Below are 18,241 nucleotides of genomic sequence, written 5' to 3'. Positions count from 1 at the left end.
GAGTTAGAGAACATTGTCACAAGTTTCCAAAAATCAACTGAATCTTTTTTTTTTTCCAAAATAATGTTATTAGATTACATGATAATAGAGTAGCCAAATTTTCCAAAGTTTGACCAATTGAGTATTAAACATAAAAGTAAGTTTTATTTTGTGCAATATATTAATTCCATTCAAACTTTTTTTCTATACTAAAAATTGTTTTTAATCTATACATCTCATATAGGTTAATGTGTATTCTTTCTATCACCTGCTTAATTACCACAAACTCATTGAGATTGGGGGTGGGGATAAAGGAAGTAGAAAGGTACAAGTTGCCTCATTAGTTAGGCATTGTTTTGTGGAAATTATTGTTGCTGCTGTTAATAATACTAATAAGCATTCAGAGTTTGATTTGTATTCCATGAAATGCAGTGGAAGACACGATGACTTGAGTGGTCTTCAAAAATCTCCTAAGGCAGGAAGATTGACTATATGTGGGTATGATTTTTTATACTCATAGGTGACCTGGAAGTCAAGGAACAGGGGTCCTGGAACTGCTTTATCTCTTCTTAGACATCCTTGTCTCAGGAAGGAAGGAGGAGGGCACACCTAATCTATTTTGTGTGGAAAAGTTGGTAGATACTAACCATTTTATGATCTGGGATAGAAGAAGGCAAAACTACAACAGAATTAATTATCTTGTCCCTGTGGCCTCTGCCTTCCTCCATCGGGGTAAACCAGGTAAAAATGTGTTTCCCCTGTCACAGAGAGCCACCCTAACATGTTGTAATCATAACATAGTCTAAGAAATAACTTCAAAAAGTCATTTGTATTTACAAGTATGATATAATGAAAAAAGAATTTTAGTTCAAGTCAGAATCCTTGAATTTGAGTTCTCAGTCTGTAAAGTGTCACAATCAGTGGGGGAGCTCTGGGTGAGGTTTAAGACCCTTCAACCCAGAGGAAACCTGCTAACAGTGTCTAGTTCGGCTCCCCATTTCCCCTAAGGGCTCCCCACTTTCCTGGGAAGTCAGGGAGCAGTGACAACCTGTGTGGAGATTGAGGCAGAGTGATACCAGGGGGCAAACTACGTACTATAGCAAGTTGTTTGTGTGGTCCCAGTGCTCAGTGTTGTTTTTGTTGCATTATAAAAAGGGGAAAGCCTTTGAAATAAACGGACTCCATTTTTCCATAATCCTCAGGAGTCGCACCTCATCACTTCTTCACTAGGAAGGTATATCTTAATCACCCCAGTTTGGGGGCTCTTGAAGGCAGGACACAACATCAGCCTGCCATTTATTTAGTTGACTGACGATGGATATATTTATTCACTTTTCTGGGACTTATTTCTTTTTTTTTTTTTTTTTTCAATGGCCTATTTTTTTTTTTTTTATAATAAATTTTATTTTATTTAATAATAACTTCGCATTGACAGAATCCATGCCAGGATAATTTCTACACGACATTATCCCTTGCAATCACTTATGTTTCGTTTTTTCCCCCTCCCTCCCTCCTCCCCCCCCCAGGATGGCAAGCAGTCCTATATATGCTAAACATGTTGCAGTATATCCTAGATACAATACATATTTGCAGAACCAAACAGTTCTCTTGTTGCACAGGGAGAATTGGATTCAGAAGGTAAAAATACCTCGGGAAGAAAATCAAAAATGCAAATAGTTCACATTCATTTCCCAGTATTCCTTCTTTGGGTGTAGCTGTTTCTGTCCATCATTTCTCCAATGAAACTCAGTTAAGTCTCTTTGTCAGAGAAATCCACTTCCATCAGAATACATCCTCATACAATATCGTTGTCGAAGTGTATAATGATCTCCTGGTTCTGCTCATCTCACTTAGCATCAGTCCATGTAGGTCTCTCCAAGCCTCTCTGTATTCATCCTGCTGGTCATTCCTTACAGAGCAATAATATTCCATAACATTCATATACCACAATTTACCCAGCCATTCTCCAATTGATGGGCATCCATTCATTTTCCAGTTTCTAGCCACTACAAACAGGGCTGCTACAAACATTTTGGCACATACAGGTCCCCTTCCCTTTTTTAGTATCTCTTTGGGGTATAAGCCAATAGAAACACTGTTGGATCAAAGGGTATGCACAGTTTGATAACTTTTTGGGCATAATTCCAGATCGCTCTCCAGAATGGCTGGATTCGTTCACAACTCCACCAACAATGCATCAATGTCCCCGTTTTCCCGCATCCCCTCCAACATTCATCATTATTTTTTCCTGTCATCTTAGCCAATCTGACAGGAGTGTAGTGATATCTCAGAGTTGTCTTAATTTGCATTTCTCTGATCAATAGTGATTTGGAACACTCTTTCATGTGAGTGGTAATAGTTTCTATTTCTTCATCTGAAAATTGTCTGTTCATATCCTTTGACCATTTATCAATTGGAGAATGGCTTGATTTTTTATAAATTTGAGTCAGTTCTCTATATATTTTGGAAATGAGGCCTTTATCAGAACCTTTAATTGTAAAGATGTTTTCCCAGTTAGTTACTTCCCTACTAATCTTGTTTGCATTCGTTCTGTTTGTACAAAGGCTTTTTAATTTGATATAATCAAAATTTTCTATTTTGTGATTGGTAATGGTCTCTAGTTCATCTTTGGTCACAAATTTCTTTCTCCTCCACAAGTCTGAGAGATAAACTATCCTATGTTCCTCTAATTTATTTATAATCTCGTTCTTTATGCCTAGGTCATGGACCCATTTTGATCTTATCTTGGTATGTGGTGTTAAGTGTGGGTCCTTGCCTAATTTCTGCCATACTAATTTCCAGTTATCCCAGCAGTTTTTATCAAATAATGAAATCTTATCCCAAAATTTAGAATCTTTGGGTTTGTCAAACACTAGATTGCTATAGTTGACTATTCTGTCTTGTGAACCTAACCTTTTCCACTGATCAACTAATCTATTTCTAAGCCAATACCAGATGGTTTTGGTGACTGCTGCTTTATAATATAATTTTAGATCAGGTACAGCTAGACCACCTTCATTTGATTTTTTTTTCATTAATTCCCTTGAGATTCTCGACTTTTTATTGTTCCATATGAATTTTGTTGTTATTTTTTCTAAATCATTAAAATATTTTCTTGGAAGTCTGATTGGTATAGCACTAAATAAATAGATTAGTTTAGGGAGTATTGTCATCTTTATTATATTTGCTCGGCCTATCCAAGAGCACTTAATATTTTTCCAATTATTTAAGTCTGACTTTATTTGTGTGAAAACTTTTTTGTAATTTTGCTCATATAATTCCTGACTTTCCTTTGGTAGGTAGATTCCCAAATATTTTATGCTATCAACAGTTATTTTGAATGGAATTTCTCTTTGTATCTCTTGCTCTTGGATTTTGTTGGTGGTGTATAAGAATGCTGAGGATTTATGGGGATTTATTTTGTATCCTGCTACTTTGCTAAAATTATGAATTATTTCTAATAGCTTTTTAGTAGAATCTCTGGGGTTTTCTAGGTATACCATCATATCATCTGCAAAGAGTGATAGTTTGGTTTCCTCATTGCCTACTCTAATTCCTTTAATCTCTTTCTCGACTCTTATTGCAGAGGCCAGTGTTTCTAATACAATATTGAATAATAATGGTGATAGTGGGCAACCTTGCTTCACTCCAGATCTTACCGGGAAAGGTTCCAGTTTTTCTGGGACTTATTTCTCTCATCTGTATGACTCTTTGTGACTAGGCAGAGATACTGGAGTAGTTTACCTTTTTTTTTTTTTTTTTCTTTAAACCATCTGTAAAGATGATGAAATTGAGACAGAGTTAAGTAACAGGGTTAAGTGACTTATTCAGAGTCATACAGCTAGTAAGTGTCTGAGGCCAGATTTGAACTAAGGAAAAAGAATCTTCCTGGCTTCAGGCCCAGCACTCTATCTACTGTGCCTGCCACATAGCTGCATAATGTGGAATAGGACCAAATAATAACTAAGGATCCTTCCTGTTTCGCATTTTTTATTTTTAAATCTGTTACTTCTTTTTCTTTTTTCTCTAAAATCTATGTTCCTCTCTCTCCCAGTCTGAAACTGCTGGAACTACCAACCAGCCTGTTCCCATTTTGATCTGACCTATTATATTTCCCATTCCAGCCCTCTCCCCCAATATTAATGACAAAATTAGTGTAGGCACCTGATTAACATAGTTCGCTGAAACTCAAAATTCTGCCAGCTCAATCTCTCTAGTAACTAGGTTTATTGACATGTAGGATAATGCCTGGCAAAATCCATATTACTCTTGCTAAATATTTAGAAAATGCAGAATATTCAAATACTGTTGACTGGTGAAAAGTCTACTAAACTTGGAATCAAAATATCTTGGTTCAAATTCTATCCTGGGCACTCATGTAAGTCTGGGCAAATCTGTTGCCTCAGGAAAAAATGGGGCTGGGGAGAGAACTGAACCAAATCATCTCTTAAAACCCCTTTTAATGCTAAATTTGTGATTGTGTGGGTGTGTTGGGGGGGGAGTACTTCGAGCTTTGATAACTACTAAGAATTGTATATGTATTCAGACAATCTTTGTGTAATTTCTGGCATGTTCTTTTTGATGAAGTTCCAACAGTTACATTATTATCTGTTGAAATTTGGCCCTTAAGTCTACATCATATTTAGATTCTACCTCATGTTATACAGAAAGTGTGTTCTTGTAAATGTGTATCTAAAATTATTTTTTTAAGGGAGTTTACTTTTCAAAGGAAGAAAATTGTAAATTGCTTGGCAAAGTGAATAGACATCCACTATTATTTTTGAAAATCCCGATTTTTCAGATCAGGTTTGCTGAACATAAGCATGTACCTGTCTAGTTAATGACTAGCTTGCTTGAGAATATTAAGACTTGAAGCAGCTTATAATGTCCTCCCTTTATACTGCCGAGAGGAAAGAAGAAAGAAAAATTGAATCTGTTGAAAGGTGGACAGACAGGCCAATCTTAATTCATTTCTGGCAGGGAAGTTTGTCTTGTTAGGAAAAAGAAGAATGAAAATTTATAATGAAAGTTGAGCTTCTCGTTACCTATTTGATTACATCTAGAACTCTTTTTATTACATCTTGGTTTTTTTTTTTTTTGAATCTCACCTATGTGTTTTTTTTAACTGTATAACCTTGGGTATATCCCTTAAAGTTGTCAATTTAGAGCTGTAAGGGACCCCAAAAGTCATTTAAGTCAACATTCTTGTGCTACATCAGAGCAAATCAGAGCAAAGTGAAATTCAGGAAAGTTAAGTGACTTACCTAACCTTATACTATTAGTAAATAGGAGAAGCAAACTTTAATCCCAGGTCATTTGATAAAGAGAGTTAAAAATGTGTATTTGTTTTAATCTCTGTTCCATCATCAATTTGTGTTTTGCAACAGAATTACTGATCCAAGATTTAGGCATTTAGGGTTGCAGAGGACAGAGCTTTAGATCTCTGGAAGAGCAGAGTTCAAATCCAATCTCAGACACCTACTAGCTATGTGACCCTGAGCAAATGACTTAACTGCCTTAGTTTCCTAAGGTGTAAATGGGGATAACAATAGCAGCAACTTTGTAGGTTGCCTGAAACATGGTAAACACCATATAAATCTTTCTCTTTCTTCCTTCTCATATATCTATTCAGATAAGAGAACATTTACACTGAGATCACCTAACAAAAACGAAGTGTGCATTTGAGTTAGTGGTCTTGTGATACTTTCTTTTTATATGCTCAGGGAGCATTCTTGTCAATTATTTCCTTTATTCTCATTATACTCCTGTATAATGTCAGCTACTCATATGAATTCCTTTTTTTTAGTTATTAGTCATTTTTAAAATTCTTCCCACATCCTCCACTGTGGTGGGAAAAAAAAGAAGGAAATAAAAGGCATTTGAAACATATAAGCTTGGTCAAGCAGAATGTATTCCCACATTAGTCACATCCAGAAATGTGTATCATTCTGTATTGGATTGGAATCATTGTGTTAATTGTGTTGGAACCCTTATCGTAATCAGAGTATTGAATCTTTCAGAATTGTTTGGTTTTATCATATTTATGTTTTAACAAGAATTGCTTTCCTGATTCTGCTAGCTTTACTATGCTTATACCTTGTCAGTAATGCAAAAAAAAAAAAAAAAAAAAAAAGGAAATGACAAATGTTGGAGGGGCTACAGAAAAACAGACATATTATTGGTACATATTATTGGTCTTACCATTCTGGAAAGCAATATGTTCCAAACTGTGCATACACTTTCACTCAGGCTTATATCTTTTTTACTTCTATGCCTGAACCTGAAAGAGATTCTTTCTTCAATCTCTTTCAGGTTCACGCATAGAAGTATGTTCATTCTCAAAGGTTGAAAAAAAAACAATTCCAAAATGGAGAGGAAGAAAATGTGTTTAATTGCAGTCTATGAGTGCCTATAGGAGTTTTTAGAAAGATTTTATTTGTAGATGCAAAATAATGCACTCTCAAAGGCTTCTCTTAGTATTTTGTTTGATGATGGTGCCATCATTATCAGTTAACAACCATCTTATATCTTAGGTCTGGTCTTATTCTGTACATCTGTACAGAAGTAAACTCCAATCAGAGTATTAGTTTGATTGACATATTGAGTTCTAATGTTTTAGCATTCAAAGGATATTCTCTTTGCTGTTTAATTTCAGATCTCTTAATACTTTCCTAATTTCTTACTCACTATTCATTATCACTCTATAGTTGAGGATTAAATGGAATAAATTCTACTAATTTACTCTTTCAGAGATCCTTTTTCCAACTATTTTGTGTGTTTAACCTTACATTAAAAATCTATTACAGGGTCATTTTAGAGGTATTACACATTATTACCCCAATATTTCTCATTTGTTTGCCAGAAATGTGTTGGTTTTGAAAGCCTTGAAATGAGTAAAATAGTCTAACCTTCCAACCCTTTAAATTTTTTATTACTTATTAGTGGTGTGATTTGGAGTTCTTCAGTTTATCTCCATGCTCTTTAATTGCTTTCACTATAAAATTAAGACATTGGACTAAGTTATCCTTTTCAGATATACACAGCAATATCTGATTATCATCAACAACTTTGTGTATTCTTGAGGAGAAATAGCAGTTCTTTTCTCTCCCCCCTTCCCTCCCTTCTCCCCTTCTAACCCCTCCTTCCCTCCCTTCCTTCTTTCCCTTCCTCCTCTCCTGTCCTCTCCTCTCCTCTCTTCTCCTTTCCTCTTTTCCCCATCCCTCCCCTCCCCTCCCCTCTTTGGCAAATCATGTAACCCAGTTTGCCTCAGTTTCTTCATCTGTAAAATGAGCTGGAGAAGGAAATGGCAATTACTCCAATATCTTTGTCAAAACAATTCCAAATGAAGTTACTAAGACTTGAACACAACTGAAAACTCATAATAACAAAAGGATTAGAAATGTCGAATCTGTTTTTCTGTTCCTCAGATCTTGTTCTCCTTTTCTCTAGTAGGTGATGATTCCCATGATGATTTTAATTGTATGTGGTATAGTTTAGCAAAATAATCCAGAGAAGTGATGTTGTTCTCAGAAAACGATTTTCAAGATAAACATGGTTTTGGCATGAACAAAAATCTATTCATGGGATTTCTATCTGGCATTAAAATGTTGTTAGTGGAGAACTATCTCCAGTAGACCCAATTAAACTGGCAAAGCTTCATTCATGAGCCTAATAATGTTTGGTAGAGAGCTCATCATCAAAAAAATGGCCACTAAATGATTTTGATTATAACAACTCATGAAAATATCTATTGAAGTGTGGAGAGATTTTAATTTGCATTGTAGAAGTAGTATTCCTAAAATATTTTCTGAAGGATTGAAATATGTAGAGATGATAATTTTCTGAGTTCATGATCTATATTTATAAACCAGGCTGACTCTGTATTCTGTATTCTATACCTATTTTCCAAAATAGTTTAGAAATGTACATTATAAACAGAGTTGCCCTTCCCTCCTCTTCTGGACTCTGAGTCCCATGCAGAGATAATTGGTTTATAGAAGGATTAATTCTCAACTTTGGTCATCTTTTCTAACCTATTGGGAAAATTAAGTCAGACACAAGAATATATTTACAAGATCATACTTGACTTTTATCTGAGTGCCCACAAAAGTGTTTAAATAACTTATTTTTCTCAATAAAAATAAATACAATTAATTGCTTAACCAATTGCATTTTTGAGTACAATTCTAGTTATTCCCACTAGTTGTCATCTCTTTCTCCATTAAAGATTTTTGGAAAAGCATGGAATTGACACAAACCTACCTTCCCATTGATTCTGATGCTGTTAAAAAAAAACTTATATGAAACATGTTCAGTAACATTCCAAATGTTCTTTTGCAGAGATGAGGGCAAATGTGTCGAAGGGATTTTGGAAATCTTTGACATGCTCCTGGCAACGACTTCAAGGTTCCGAGAACTGAAACTCCAACACAAGGAGTATCTCTGTGTCAAGGCTATGATTCTCCTGAATTCCAGTGAGTAAACACACAGCTGTGTTTCATGTCTCTCCCCCACAATGCATATTTCTAGAGTGAGAAGAGTAGGAGAACATCAAAATGTATTTACTCTCATTAAAAAGAAAATCTTTTCAGTAATTTTCAGTAATCAGCCAATGTTTCAATGGATTTCTTTCTGGTTCTTATTAGATCCTAATTATATAGCTAAATTAGTCTTAAGTTCAACTAAATCCAACCAATGGTGATTAAGTTCATCCCATGTACATCAATTGGTTTTAGGTACTGGGAACGAGACTAAATTTAGATATCATCTCTGGCTTCATTAATTTTATATATACTTCATTGTTACTTATATGGCTATGTATTGCATGCCATTAATATAACGTAAGGAAAAGAAAATAATAATAGCTAGCATTTGTATGGTATACTCTAAGGTTTGCAGAGTGCTTTTCAAATATTTTATATTCACATTCTGTCTGAGGCCCACACTGCGTTCAACACCAAGGAGACTTTTTCTGACTTTAAGCTGGACATTCTATCCACTGAGCCACCTAGCTGCCCTAATTGATATATAACTTCCAGTAATAAGGAGTTTAAGTCCTCTGTATTCTATTTAATCAGACCCCATTTGGAATATTTTGCTGAATTCTGCAGACTATAGTTTAAAAAGAACATTGAGTGTGACAAGAGAGTAAGTTAGTATGAGGCAATGTGAAACCACTGGAGGGAAAAGGAAAAGGAAATAAGAAAGCCACAGGGGACTTGTTTCCTTGTTCAGGTTAACAACTGATTTCAGGTTGGCCCTGCTCTTATGCAGTCTAACTCTGAAAGTTAGAGAAAGTAAAAAAAAAAGTATGTATAGGATGGAAACAATGAAAAAAGAAAGATGGACAAAATCCAATTTAGAAAAAGGGCTAGAAAGTGCTCTGATCTTTTCAGGGAAGATTTTCCTTGTTTTTTAAGGTGATTATTTTCCATACTTTGTAGACTAGACTTGTCATTTTCTTTTCTGAATGCAAAGAAAGCACCACTTACATCTGTGCTGGGTGTAATTGATGTATGCGGGAGATCTCAGTCCAAAACCTTTGAAGTTACTTGTTGGGGGAGAACTATGTTTTTTTGGCCCTCTATTTGAACCCGATACTAGGCATTATACCGCATGCACATCTGCCATCTTGGAAAAAGGGAGAGTGAGATGTGGTTGAAAAATACATTTATCTCTTGGAATGCACTTAAGTTTTTTATTTAATCTTCAAGTGTAACTTAAAGCTCATTTCTGTGTTGCAAAGTGCTCCTCAAGAAACAGTTGCCTTATTTTCTTCAAAAAAATTTTAAAATTATAAAAATTATTCACAGCTTTTGGCTTTATGCTTGGCAAGGTGTTTTTAATAATTATTTCCATCTCAAGCGCATTGTATTCTATTACTGAAAACCTCGGCCAACCACTGTATGAAGGAGCAAGATTGGGTCAGAGATAGCATCTTCAATCAGTGGCCTCTTCCACATTCAACTCATTCAGAAGATCCAAAGGGGAAAAGGAGGCTTCTTTGAAAGTCATGTGTAGAAAGGCCATTTCACTGTATGTAAGGCAAATACAGTATTGCTAAGTTTTCCATGTTGAATTGGAAAGGAATTTTGGCATTGACTTGGCAAAAATTGATCATGTCTTATCATGAGAAAGAAGCAAATTTACCTACATTCTCTCTTGCTCAAGGAGGAAAGCAGCTCCGGACAACACATGGAGCTGAAGAGGGAGTTGAAGAAGTCCCAAAACTCAAAGAGCTGAAAAAATGTATTATGGCCACTGAATGAGTGCTTAAAACTCCAGAAGAGACTAATTTCCCTTTGAATTCATATAATAAAAATGAAAGCTCATAGTATACTTTGCAAATTATGGGATTTCCTGTAATTTTCTGTAAGAATTCTAAATTGTACCACAATAATTTTCAATTTCCACTAAGAGGGAGAAGTAAGGGGGGAGAGAGTGTTTTTGATTAATAGTCATTTAATGGTTCTAGCTGACCTCTAATCTTCCTGTGTGGAAAATGAGATGAATCTATTACTTAAGAAATTATTTTATAACAGGTACATCATATTCAAATGTAGCTTTTTGTAGATGCCTAATGACATTGAGGGGAAATAATAATAATAGCAACCATTTATATTACATTTACTATATTCCAGATAACATGCTAAAAGCTTTACAATTATCTCATTTGATCCTCACAAAGGAATGCCCCAGCACTGTCTTTCTTCATATACTTCACAGTGCCAGGTATATTATTCTTAATCAATGATTGTCGAATGACCTATCAATGTGCCTATTTCGTTTATTATCCATTTTTTTTGTAAAGGAAATTGTTATTTTCTAGATAACTCTATCATATCATTAGCAAACAATACTTTGATCTCTTTATTTCCAATATTCATCCCTCTATTATCTTTTCTCTGTAAGGAATAGTGCTGCATAGTGATAGAGAGCTGTTCTTGACAAAAATAGGTTCAAATCTTGACTGTGATCAAACATTGGTTATGTGAGCTTGGATAAGTAGCTTAATCTCTCAGTCTTCCAGGGAATTCTTTATGGTTAGTAGTTGCAGCTCTGCATTGGAAGGAGGAGTTACTTCATTGTGCAATGCCTTATACCAATGAAATCAAAGATTTGATGAAAAGTTTTTTTTTTTTTTCCTGATATTGAAATTGGTAGGATTTCTAATATGTTGTCAAATTTAAGTGGTGAGACTGAACATATTTATTTACTAACTTAAAAAAATATTTTTAAGATTATGGGCTTGACAAATATCAATAAACACAAACAATTAAATATATAATGAACAAAGAAAGAGGCTTATATATGAATATTAAACACCAATTGCTTTTTAAAAAATTATGCTTTATACTTTATACAGTATTACCAGTAATACTAAACTTCCTTTCTGAACTTCCTTCTTCTCTGTTCTGTGTATTTTTTTGAGGATTGGACCTTCGTTTCTTTTCTTTTTTAAATCACTAACTTCCCCAATCCTTGTCACAATTTTTTTCCCTACCAAGAAAGCCCCTCCCTGGTTACAAGGAATATAGTTTTGTTTTTTTTTAAATCATCGTGTCTAAAAATGATATATGTCTCATTTTACATCTATAGTTGACTCTCGGCCAAGAATTGGGACTCATTGTTAGTCTTCTGAAGCCCTGACCACTCATTACATTAAGTTTTTAATTCTCTCAAAATTATTTTCCTGTACAATGTTATTTTTGCTTTGCAATTATTCCTGGTCCTGTTTACTTCATTTTGTATCAGTTCATATTAGTATTCCCAGATTTCTCTGAGTCTGTTCCTTTCAATATTTTTAATGGTACAATATTGTTCTATTATGCTAATACATTATAGATTGTCCAGTTAGGTACTCACTTTCTACTATTGCTACAAAAATTAGCTACAAATATTTTTGTACATATGAATCTGTTCTTTGAGAGATCAAAGTTGTGATATCTTTTGGTCAAAAGATGTGTACAACACTTTATAGGTTGGTATAGTTGGAATAATTCATAACTTTGTCAAGAGTACTTTAGTGTCTGTTTTCCCACAGGCTCTTCAACAATTGTCCCTTTCCTTTTTTTTTTTTTTTTTTTGCCAATTTGGTGAACATAAGGTAGAAACTGAGAGTTGTTTTGTATTTCTCTTATATTAGTTATTTGGAACATATTTTTAAATATAGTTGTTGATAGCTTGAATTTTTTTCTCTTGAAACTTCCTGTCTATATCTATTGACCATTTATCTGTTGGAGAATTGCTCTTGTTCCTATGTATTTATATAAACTCTACACACATTGACTATCAGCTTCTTCCAAGAAATTTGCTACAGATATTTTTTCTTGCTTTATTGTTCTCTCTGAATTCTAGCTGCAGTGATTTTATTTGAGATTGTCCATTTTATCTTTTGTGATTATCTCTATTCCTAATTTGGTAAATGCATCTTCTCATATCCATTTTTGTAAAAGGTGTTTTGCTTCTTTGCTCTTCTAATTTATTTATTATATGACTTTTTAAATTAGCTTCCATATCCTTTGGGAGTTTTCTATGATATATAGTGTTAGAAATTGAAATAAACATAATCTTTTGCCAGACTGCTTTCCAGGTTTCCAATGTTTTTTGTTGAATTGTGAGACCTTACCAAAGTAAGTGGTAGTGTTTGTTTCTAGGTCTGGTGTACCTAATCTGTTCCATTGATCAACATTATTGTTTAACCAGTACCAAATTTGATAGTTACTGTAGCTTTGTAGTATAATTTAAGATGTGGTACTTCTAATCCTACTTCTTTCACTCTCTTTCCCCTCCCCCAATTTTTCTTGAGATTTTAAATTTATGTTCCTTCAGATGATTTTTGTTAATATTTTGTTTAAATGGGAAGTTTTCAATTTTTCCCATGAAATTCTATGGTAATCTGTTGAAACCTATGAAATCCTTCTGAGAATATTATTTTTAAATGCATAAAATAAAATACATAGCTACAAAAAACCCAATTATCTTGAAATATATTTATATATAATAAATACATATACATGTATATATATGTGTGTGTGTGTGTGTGTATACATATATATACACATATATATATATATATATATGTATTTATCATCTCTGTCCCCAGTGACCTTGAAATCTATCTACATAAAGACCCTCATAGCCCCCAAGCTAAGAATTCCTGGTCCAGGTTTACAAAAGAATTATTTGGTTTAGTACTTATTTTTATTAGAAATTGTTCTAATGTTTCTTCATTACAGATTTGATATTGACTCTTGGCGTAAGGTAGGTAAAATCTCCCTTTGCTTTTCCTTAGAATTTTTATCATGAATCAATGATGAATTTTATTGAAGGCTTATTTTGATTCTATTAATACAAATATGTATTTTAAGGGGGATGTGAGGTACCCCTCTCTTTCTGCTAGGAACTTAGAGAGGTTTTGTAGCTTATCTATTTCTGCAGAATTACTCATCCCTATGGGAGCATTGTTACTATATGGCTAATGTGGAAGACTGGAGAGATGCTAAATAACTGCATAAACTCAAAACCATATTTTTCAGATTTGAGCCCAGCAAACTGTCAGAAAAACTCAAAACAAAATGTGGTCTTCTTGCCAGAGGAGTTATGCCTACTGGCTTGCCCCCTTCCTTTCGTGTCGGAAAATGTGTTACGTTTTTTCTTTCTGCCCAGGCATGTTTCCTTTAGCAGCAGCAACTGAAGAACCAGAGAGCAGCAGGAAGTTACATCACCTACTTAATGCTGTGACTGATGCATTGGTGTGGGTTATTGCAAAGAGTGGAATCTCCTCTCAGCAGCAGTCAATACGTCTGGCTAATCTTTTGATGCTTCTTTCTCATGTTAGGCATGCAAGGTACACATGTGGTAATAAATGCTTTGATGGATTTTTTTTGGGGGGGAGGGAAATTGCAATAAAGGAATGGACAGTGTAGTGTAATAAGAAAGCACTAGATTCAGAGTTTAAAAAATAATTACTTAAGTTCAAATCTCAGCCCTGCCTTTTATAAATTGTGTGACCCTAAGGGAATCACTAATTGGGCTTTCCTTTTTTTTTTTTTTTTTTTTTAATGCTGCAAACTGAGGAGATTGGGCAAATGTTCCTTCCACCCTTATTTTCTAATTCTGTGAATAAGCAAGCTTCAGTGTTTACATAGGCAAAATTTCAGTAAAAGGGAGATACCCCGAATGAGAAAGTGGAACTTTATTAGCATATCTTTAACCAATGATTTTTAAGATGCATGGCATGATCTTTCTGGTAGTAGTACTCATCATGCAACTTGTCCAGGTGGGAATTACCTGCCCCTAAAACTTTGCTAGAGATTTAAGTTTCATTCATTCTTCATCTTTGTGTGTATGTGTGTGTGTGTGTGTGTGTGTGTGTGTATGTGTGTGTGTGTGTGTTGTAAAACTCATATGCCCCAGGTCCCTGAGCGTACAAATGCAAAGGTAAGGTAACCTTTGCCTTCTAGGAGCTTATTTTCTAATGGGAGAGAGCCAATAAAAGGTGACCTAGGAAAGGAGTTTTTCAGTAAGTAATGGATTATCACTCTTTTTCCAGTAGTAATGCTAGGTATTGATTTGATTAACTCTCTGAGGAACAGCAAGAGATAGAGTTGAGGGAGAGGAAAGAGTGACTATCATGATAATTGAAGGAAAGAGACTTAAGAATAGTGGGACAGGCTTCAGGGAAAGAAAAAAGAAAGAAATACAATTAATCTCTTACATCCCAGGAGGGTTAGAAAGGTCTCTATCATGGTGTCCTCTAGTTTAAAAAGTGTACAATGCTTGTATTAAAAATTCACAGATTCATAGAATGCTAAGAGATTATCTAACTCAATTTCCTCAATTTACAGATAGAAAGCAAATCTTTAGGGAGGCAAAGTGATTTACCTAAAGTCAAACCAGAGAGGGGGAAAAACTGGGGATTAACTGCTTGATGTTGCTAATGAGATGATGATGATGATGATGATGATAAACATTTTGAGTCCACCATGTATCCATCACTTTAACTGATGGACAAGGAAGATTATGGGGGTAGGGAGTAATATTTAAAACAATTTTTAAAAAATTTGTATGACATCAAAATTCTTTTATACACATTATATAAGTGTGTATATATTTATGTACACACATTATATATACAAATTTATAATTTTATACATACATTACACATATAATAATTTATTTTATTTTTCCTCCAAAAACATGTTAAAATTTTTAAACATTAAAAAAAGTTTTGAGTTCCAAATTCTATCCCTGCCTTCTTCTCTTCCTTTCCTCCTTCCCTGAAAGGGTAAGCAAGCCAATGTATTTCATACATGAGCAATCATGTAAAACATTGAAAATTCTCCAGAGACAGAGATTTGCAGGGTAGATGATACAAGCTATTTTAGAGGCAAAGAAACATGATTTCCATGCCTTTCCCTGTATTTCACAAGCATCATGATCTCCCTTTCCCTCCAGAAGTCTAGTTTCTTTTTTTATGCTTCTCCCCCACAGTAACAAAGGTATGGAACACTTACTCAGCATGAAATGCAAAAATGTGGTCCCTGTCTACGACCTGCTTTTGGAGATGCTGAATGCCCACACATTGAGGGGATATAAAAAGTCATCTGTCACTGTGTCAGAGTGTGATCCTGCAGAGCAGAGTGAGAGCAAGGAGGAAGGCCCTCGGGACCTGCAGTCTGAATGATGTCATCTTACCCAGGAACTGGGCTGAAAACACAGAGGTGATTGAGATTTGAGCTAAAGTAGAGTCTTTTCTTGGTTGCCAGGTGTTTTGTGAAGTTCATGAGAAATGAAGCTCTGAACGGGTAGACACGTTCATCATCTATCTGTTCTTTGGTGGATGTCTCAGTCCTCAGCTAGATGACACTGATGATCTATTAAGGAGCATAACCATGATTTTTAGGGGCTGGGATAAGAAAACCATTGACTCCATGTTGCTAAAGAATAAACTGGAATGTTGGGTTTATATCTTTTGGGCTCTTGCAGGATCTCAGATCTGGCACCTCCCTGCCCCCTCTTACTCTGTCCCCTTTTAAAACTATGTACATAATAATTTTGTGATGAGTGATGAGAAAAGCAGCTGGAGAGTAGATAGAATGAGAATATCCCAGAGTTGGAAGGGACCTCAGAGACCTAGTATAAAATCCTTACCTGAAGCACTGTGATATAGGAAGAAAGAGTTCTATATTAGCAACCCAAGGATGACAATTGGAATTTGACATCCTTTTGTTCTTCTGAGCCTCAGACATCATGTCTATAAAATGAAAGTGGAGTAGATAAGCTCTTTAGTCCCTTCTAGCTCCAAATAAGTTATCCTTTCTATAACTCTCTGGGCAAGTCACAATGTTTGCCTTAGTTTCCTCATCTGTAAAAGGAGCTGGAGAAGGCAATACCCTCAGTATCTTTGCCAAGAAGGCCCCAGAAAGGTCATGAAGAATCGAAAATGCCTGAAAAAACTTGATGACAACCGGTGAATGACATCGTTGACACAGCAGTCCTCTAAGTCACCAACCAGCCTTTAATGCTCTGGCAAAACAGTCTGAGCTTGGAGCTCTATGTGTGACGGTACTGAGCACAGATGTCTCTGGATGTCTCTGGGACTGCAGGAAGGACCAGAAATTATACTCTCCCCCAGCTCCTTTTGTGGCTGCGCTAACTTAGGCACTGGATAGAATGGATGCATGTCTCCAGTGCCTCAGTAATGAAGCCAAAGCCTCCCCCGTGCTTTGTGATCACCTGCAAATTGCAGCTAGGTGAATCTGTTCTGGCCATGTTTTTATTTTCTGATTTTTGGTAGCAATGTGAATTTTGACTACTGAAAAAACATTGTTCATCCTGATGTGAATATAATTTACTTTAGTAAACATAAGAGTATGTAGCCCATTTGAATTGTTTTTATTTTCCTCTCTCTTTTGTAAATAAGTTTTATAGACAGTGTTAAAATTTGAGGTCAGAGCTGTAAGATGGACTTGAAAAGAAATTGTAGGCAGTAGAACAGGGAGTTAGGAGCAATGATGTTGCTTGGAACTCTTTGAGGGGCACAATGTGAACCATGTAAAAGGGTAAGCTGACTTTCTCCCACTCTTGGGTCTTTCTCTTGTGCTCTCAACCTCTTAGGTCTCCTGGAGTTTCCTGTGGGAGACAGGAGCAGCCTAGTTGTAAGGTGCCAATGTGGGACATGAAATTGTGTCGAGGAGTTAAACACCAAATAAATATGGGTTTTGTCATGGGACTGCTGAAGAATTGATAAATTCAGTTGATGGTTCAAAGTTGTGGTAAATATTTTTACCAGATTTCCAAGTCTTTCCTCTTCCCAGAAAAAGGAAGGAAAGAGTGAAATGTTTTAAGGAAAAAACAACCACCTCACCCTACCTCCTCTCCCTCAATTCTTAAACTTAAACTTCTACTGGGGGATTCTAGGTGTGAAGGTCTGATTGCTTTTAGCTTTATATGCTCACTGTGATGAATTCCTAATAACAAATGCATAGTATGCTGCAGAAACTCTTATTCTGAGGAATAGTTGCCAATCTTATGCACACTTGTTCACCACAAATTTTTTAACAACTGAAGGTCCGATAATCTTGAAGGCACAATCGGTTGCATCATAAAAGAATTCTTCATTTTAAGGAAGTTTGTGTGTTTTTTTTTAATTGGAGTGTCTCTAATTCAGCTGTTTGTTTACCTTAGCATTTAATAATCGACATGGAATGGAATAGGGTTGAAAAATGAAACAAATTTATTAGTGCCTCTTAAATGTAATTTTACTACATAACTAAGGGAAAACAGTCTTGAAATTGCTATATAATTCCATTTACAAATACCCAAATAAGCATACTTTCTAAGAATACAATGAATGTATAATTTGAGATCTATCTTTACTTTTTTTTTTAATAATTTTTTATTGATAGAACCCATGCCAGGGTAATTTTTTACAGCATTATCCAGCATTATCACTTCTGTTCCGATTTTTCCTCTCCCTTCTCCACCCCCTCCCCCAGATGGCAAGCAGTCATGTTGAATAGGTTACAGTATATCCTGGATACAATATACGTGTGCAGAACCGAACAGTTTTCTTGTTGCAAAGGGAAAATTGGATTCAGAAGGTATAAATAACCCGGGAAGAAAAACAAAAATGCAAGCAGTTTATATTCATTTCCCAGTGTCCTTTCTTTGGGTGTAGCTGCTTCTGTCCATCCTTGACCAGTTGAAACTGAATTAGCTCTCTTTATCGAAGAAATCCACTTCCATCAGAATACAT

At 35.2% G+C, this 18,241-nt stretch overlaps 1 protein-coding gene across 2 annotated transcripts in view; it reads left to right on the top strand.

Moving 5' to 3' along the window:
- The window catches only part of ESR2 (estrogen receptor 2), a 53,793-nt gene extending 36,271 nt beyond the window's left edge, over positions 1-17,522 (top strand). Inside the window, exons 6-8 of one of the 2 annotated variants that reach the window (XM_051977805.1) lie at positions 8,320-8,453; positions 13,648-13,828; positions 15,475-17,522. In XM_051977805.1, coding sequence (XP_051833765.1) covers positions 8,320-8,453; positions 13,648-13,828; positions 15,475-15,667 — 508 coding nt within the window. In that variant the 3' untranslated portion in view covers positions 15,668-17,522. The remainder of the gene's footprint in view (positions 1-8,319; positions 8,454-13,647; positions 13,829-15,474) is intronic. The other variant, XM_051977806.1, reaches the window with a different exon arrangement.
- Positions 17,523-18,241: the final 719 nt, after the last annotated feature.

This window comes from Antechinus flavipes, chromosome 2 (genome assembly GCF_016432865.1).
Source record: "Antechinus flavipes isolate AdamAnt ecotype Samford, QLD, Australia chromosome 2, AdamAnt_v2, whole genome shotgun sequence".
NCBI classification, from domain to species: domain Eukaryota; kingdom Metazoa; phylum Chordata; class Mammalia; order Dasyuromorphia; family Dasyuridae; genus Antechinus; species Antechinus flavipes.
This window is presented reverse-complemented; position numbering and strand designations above follow the sequence as displayed.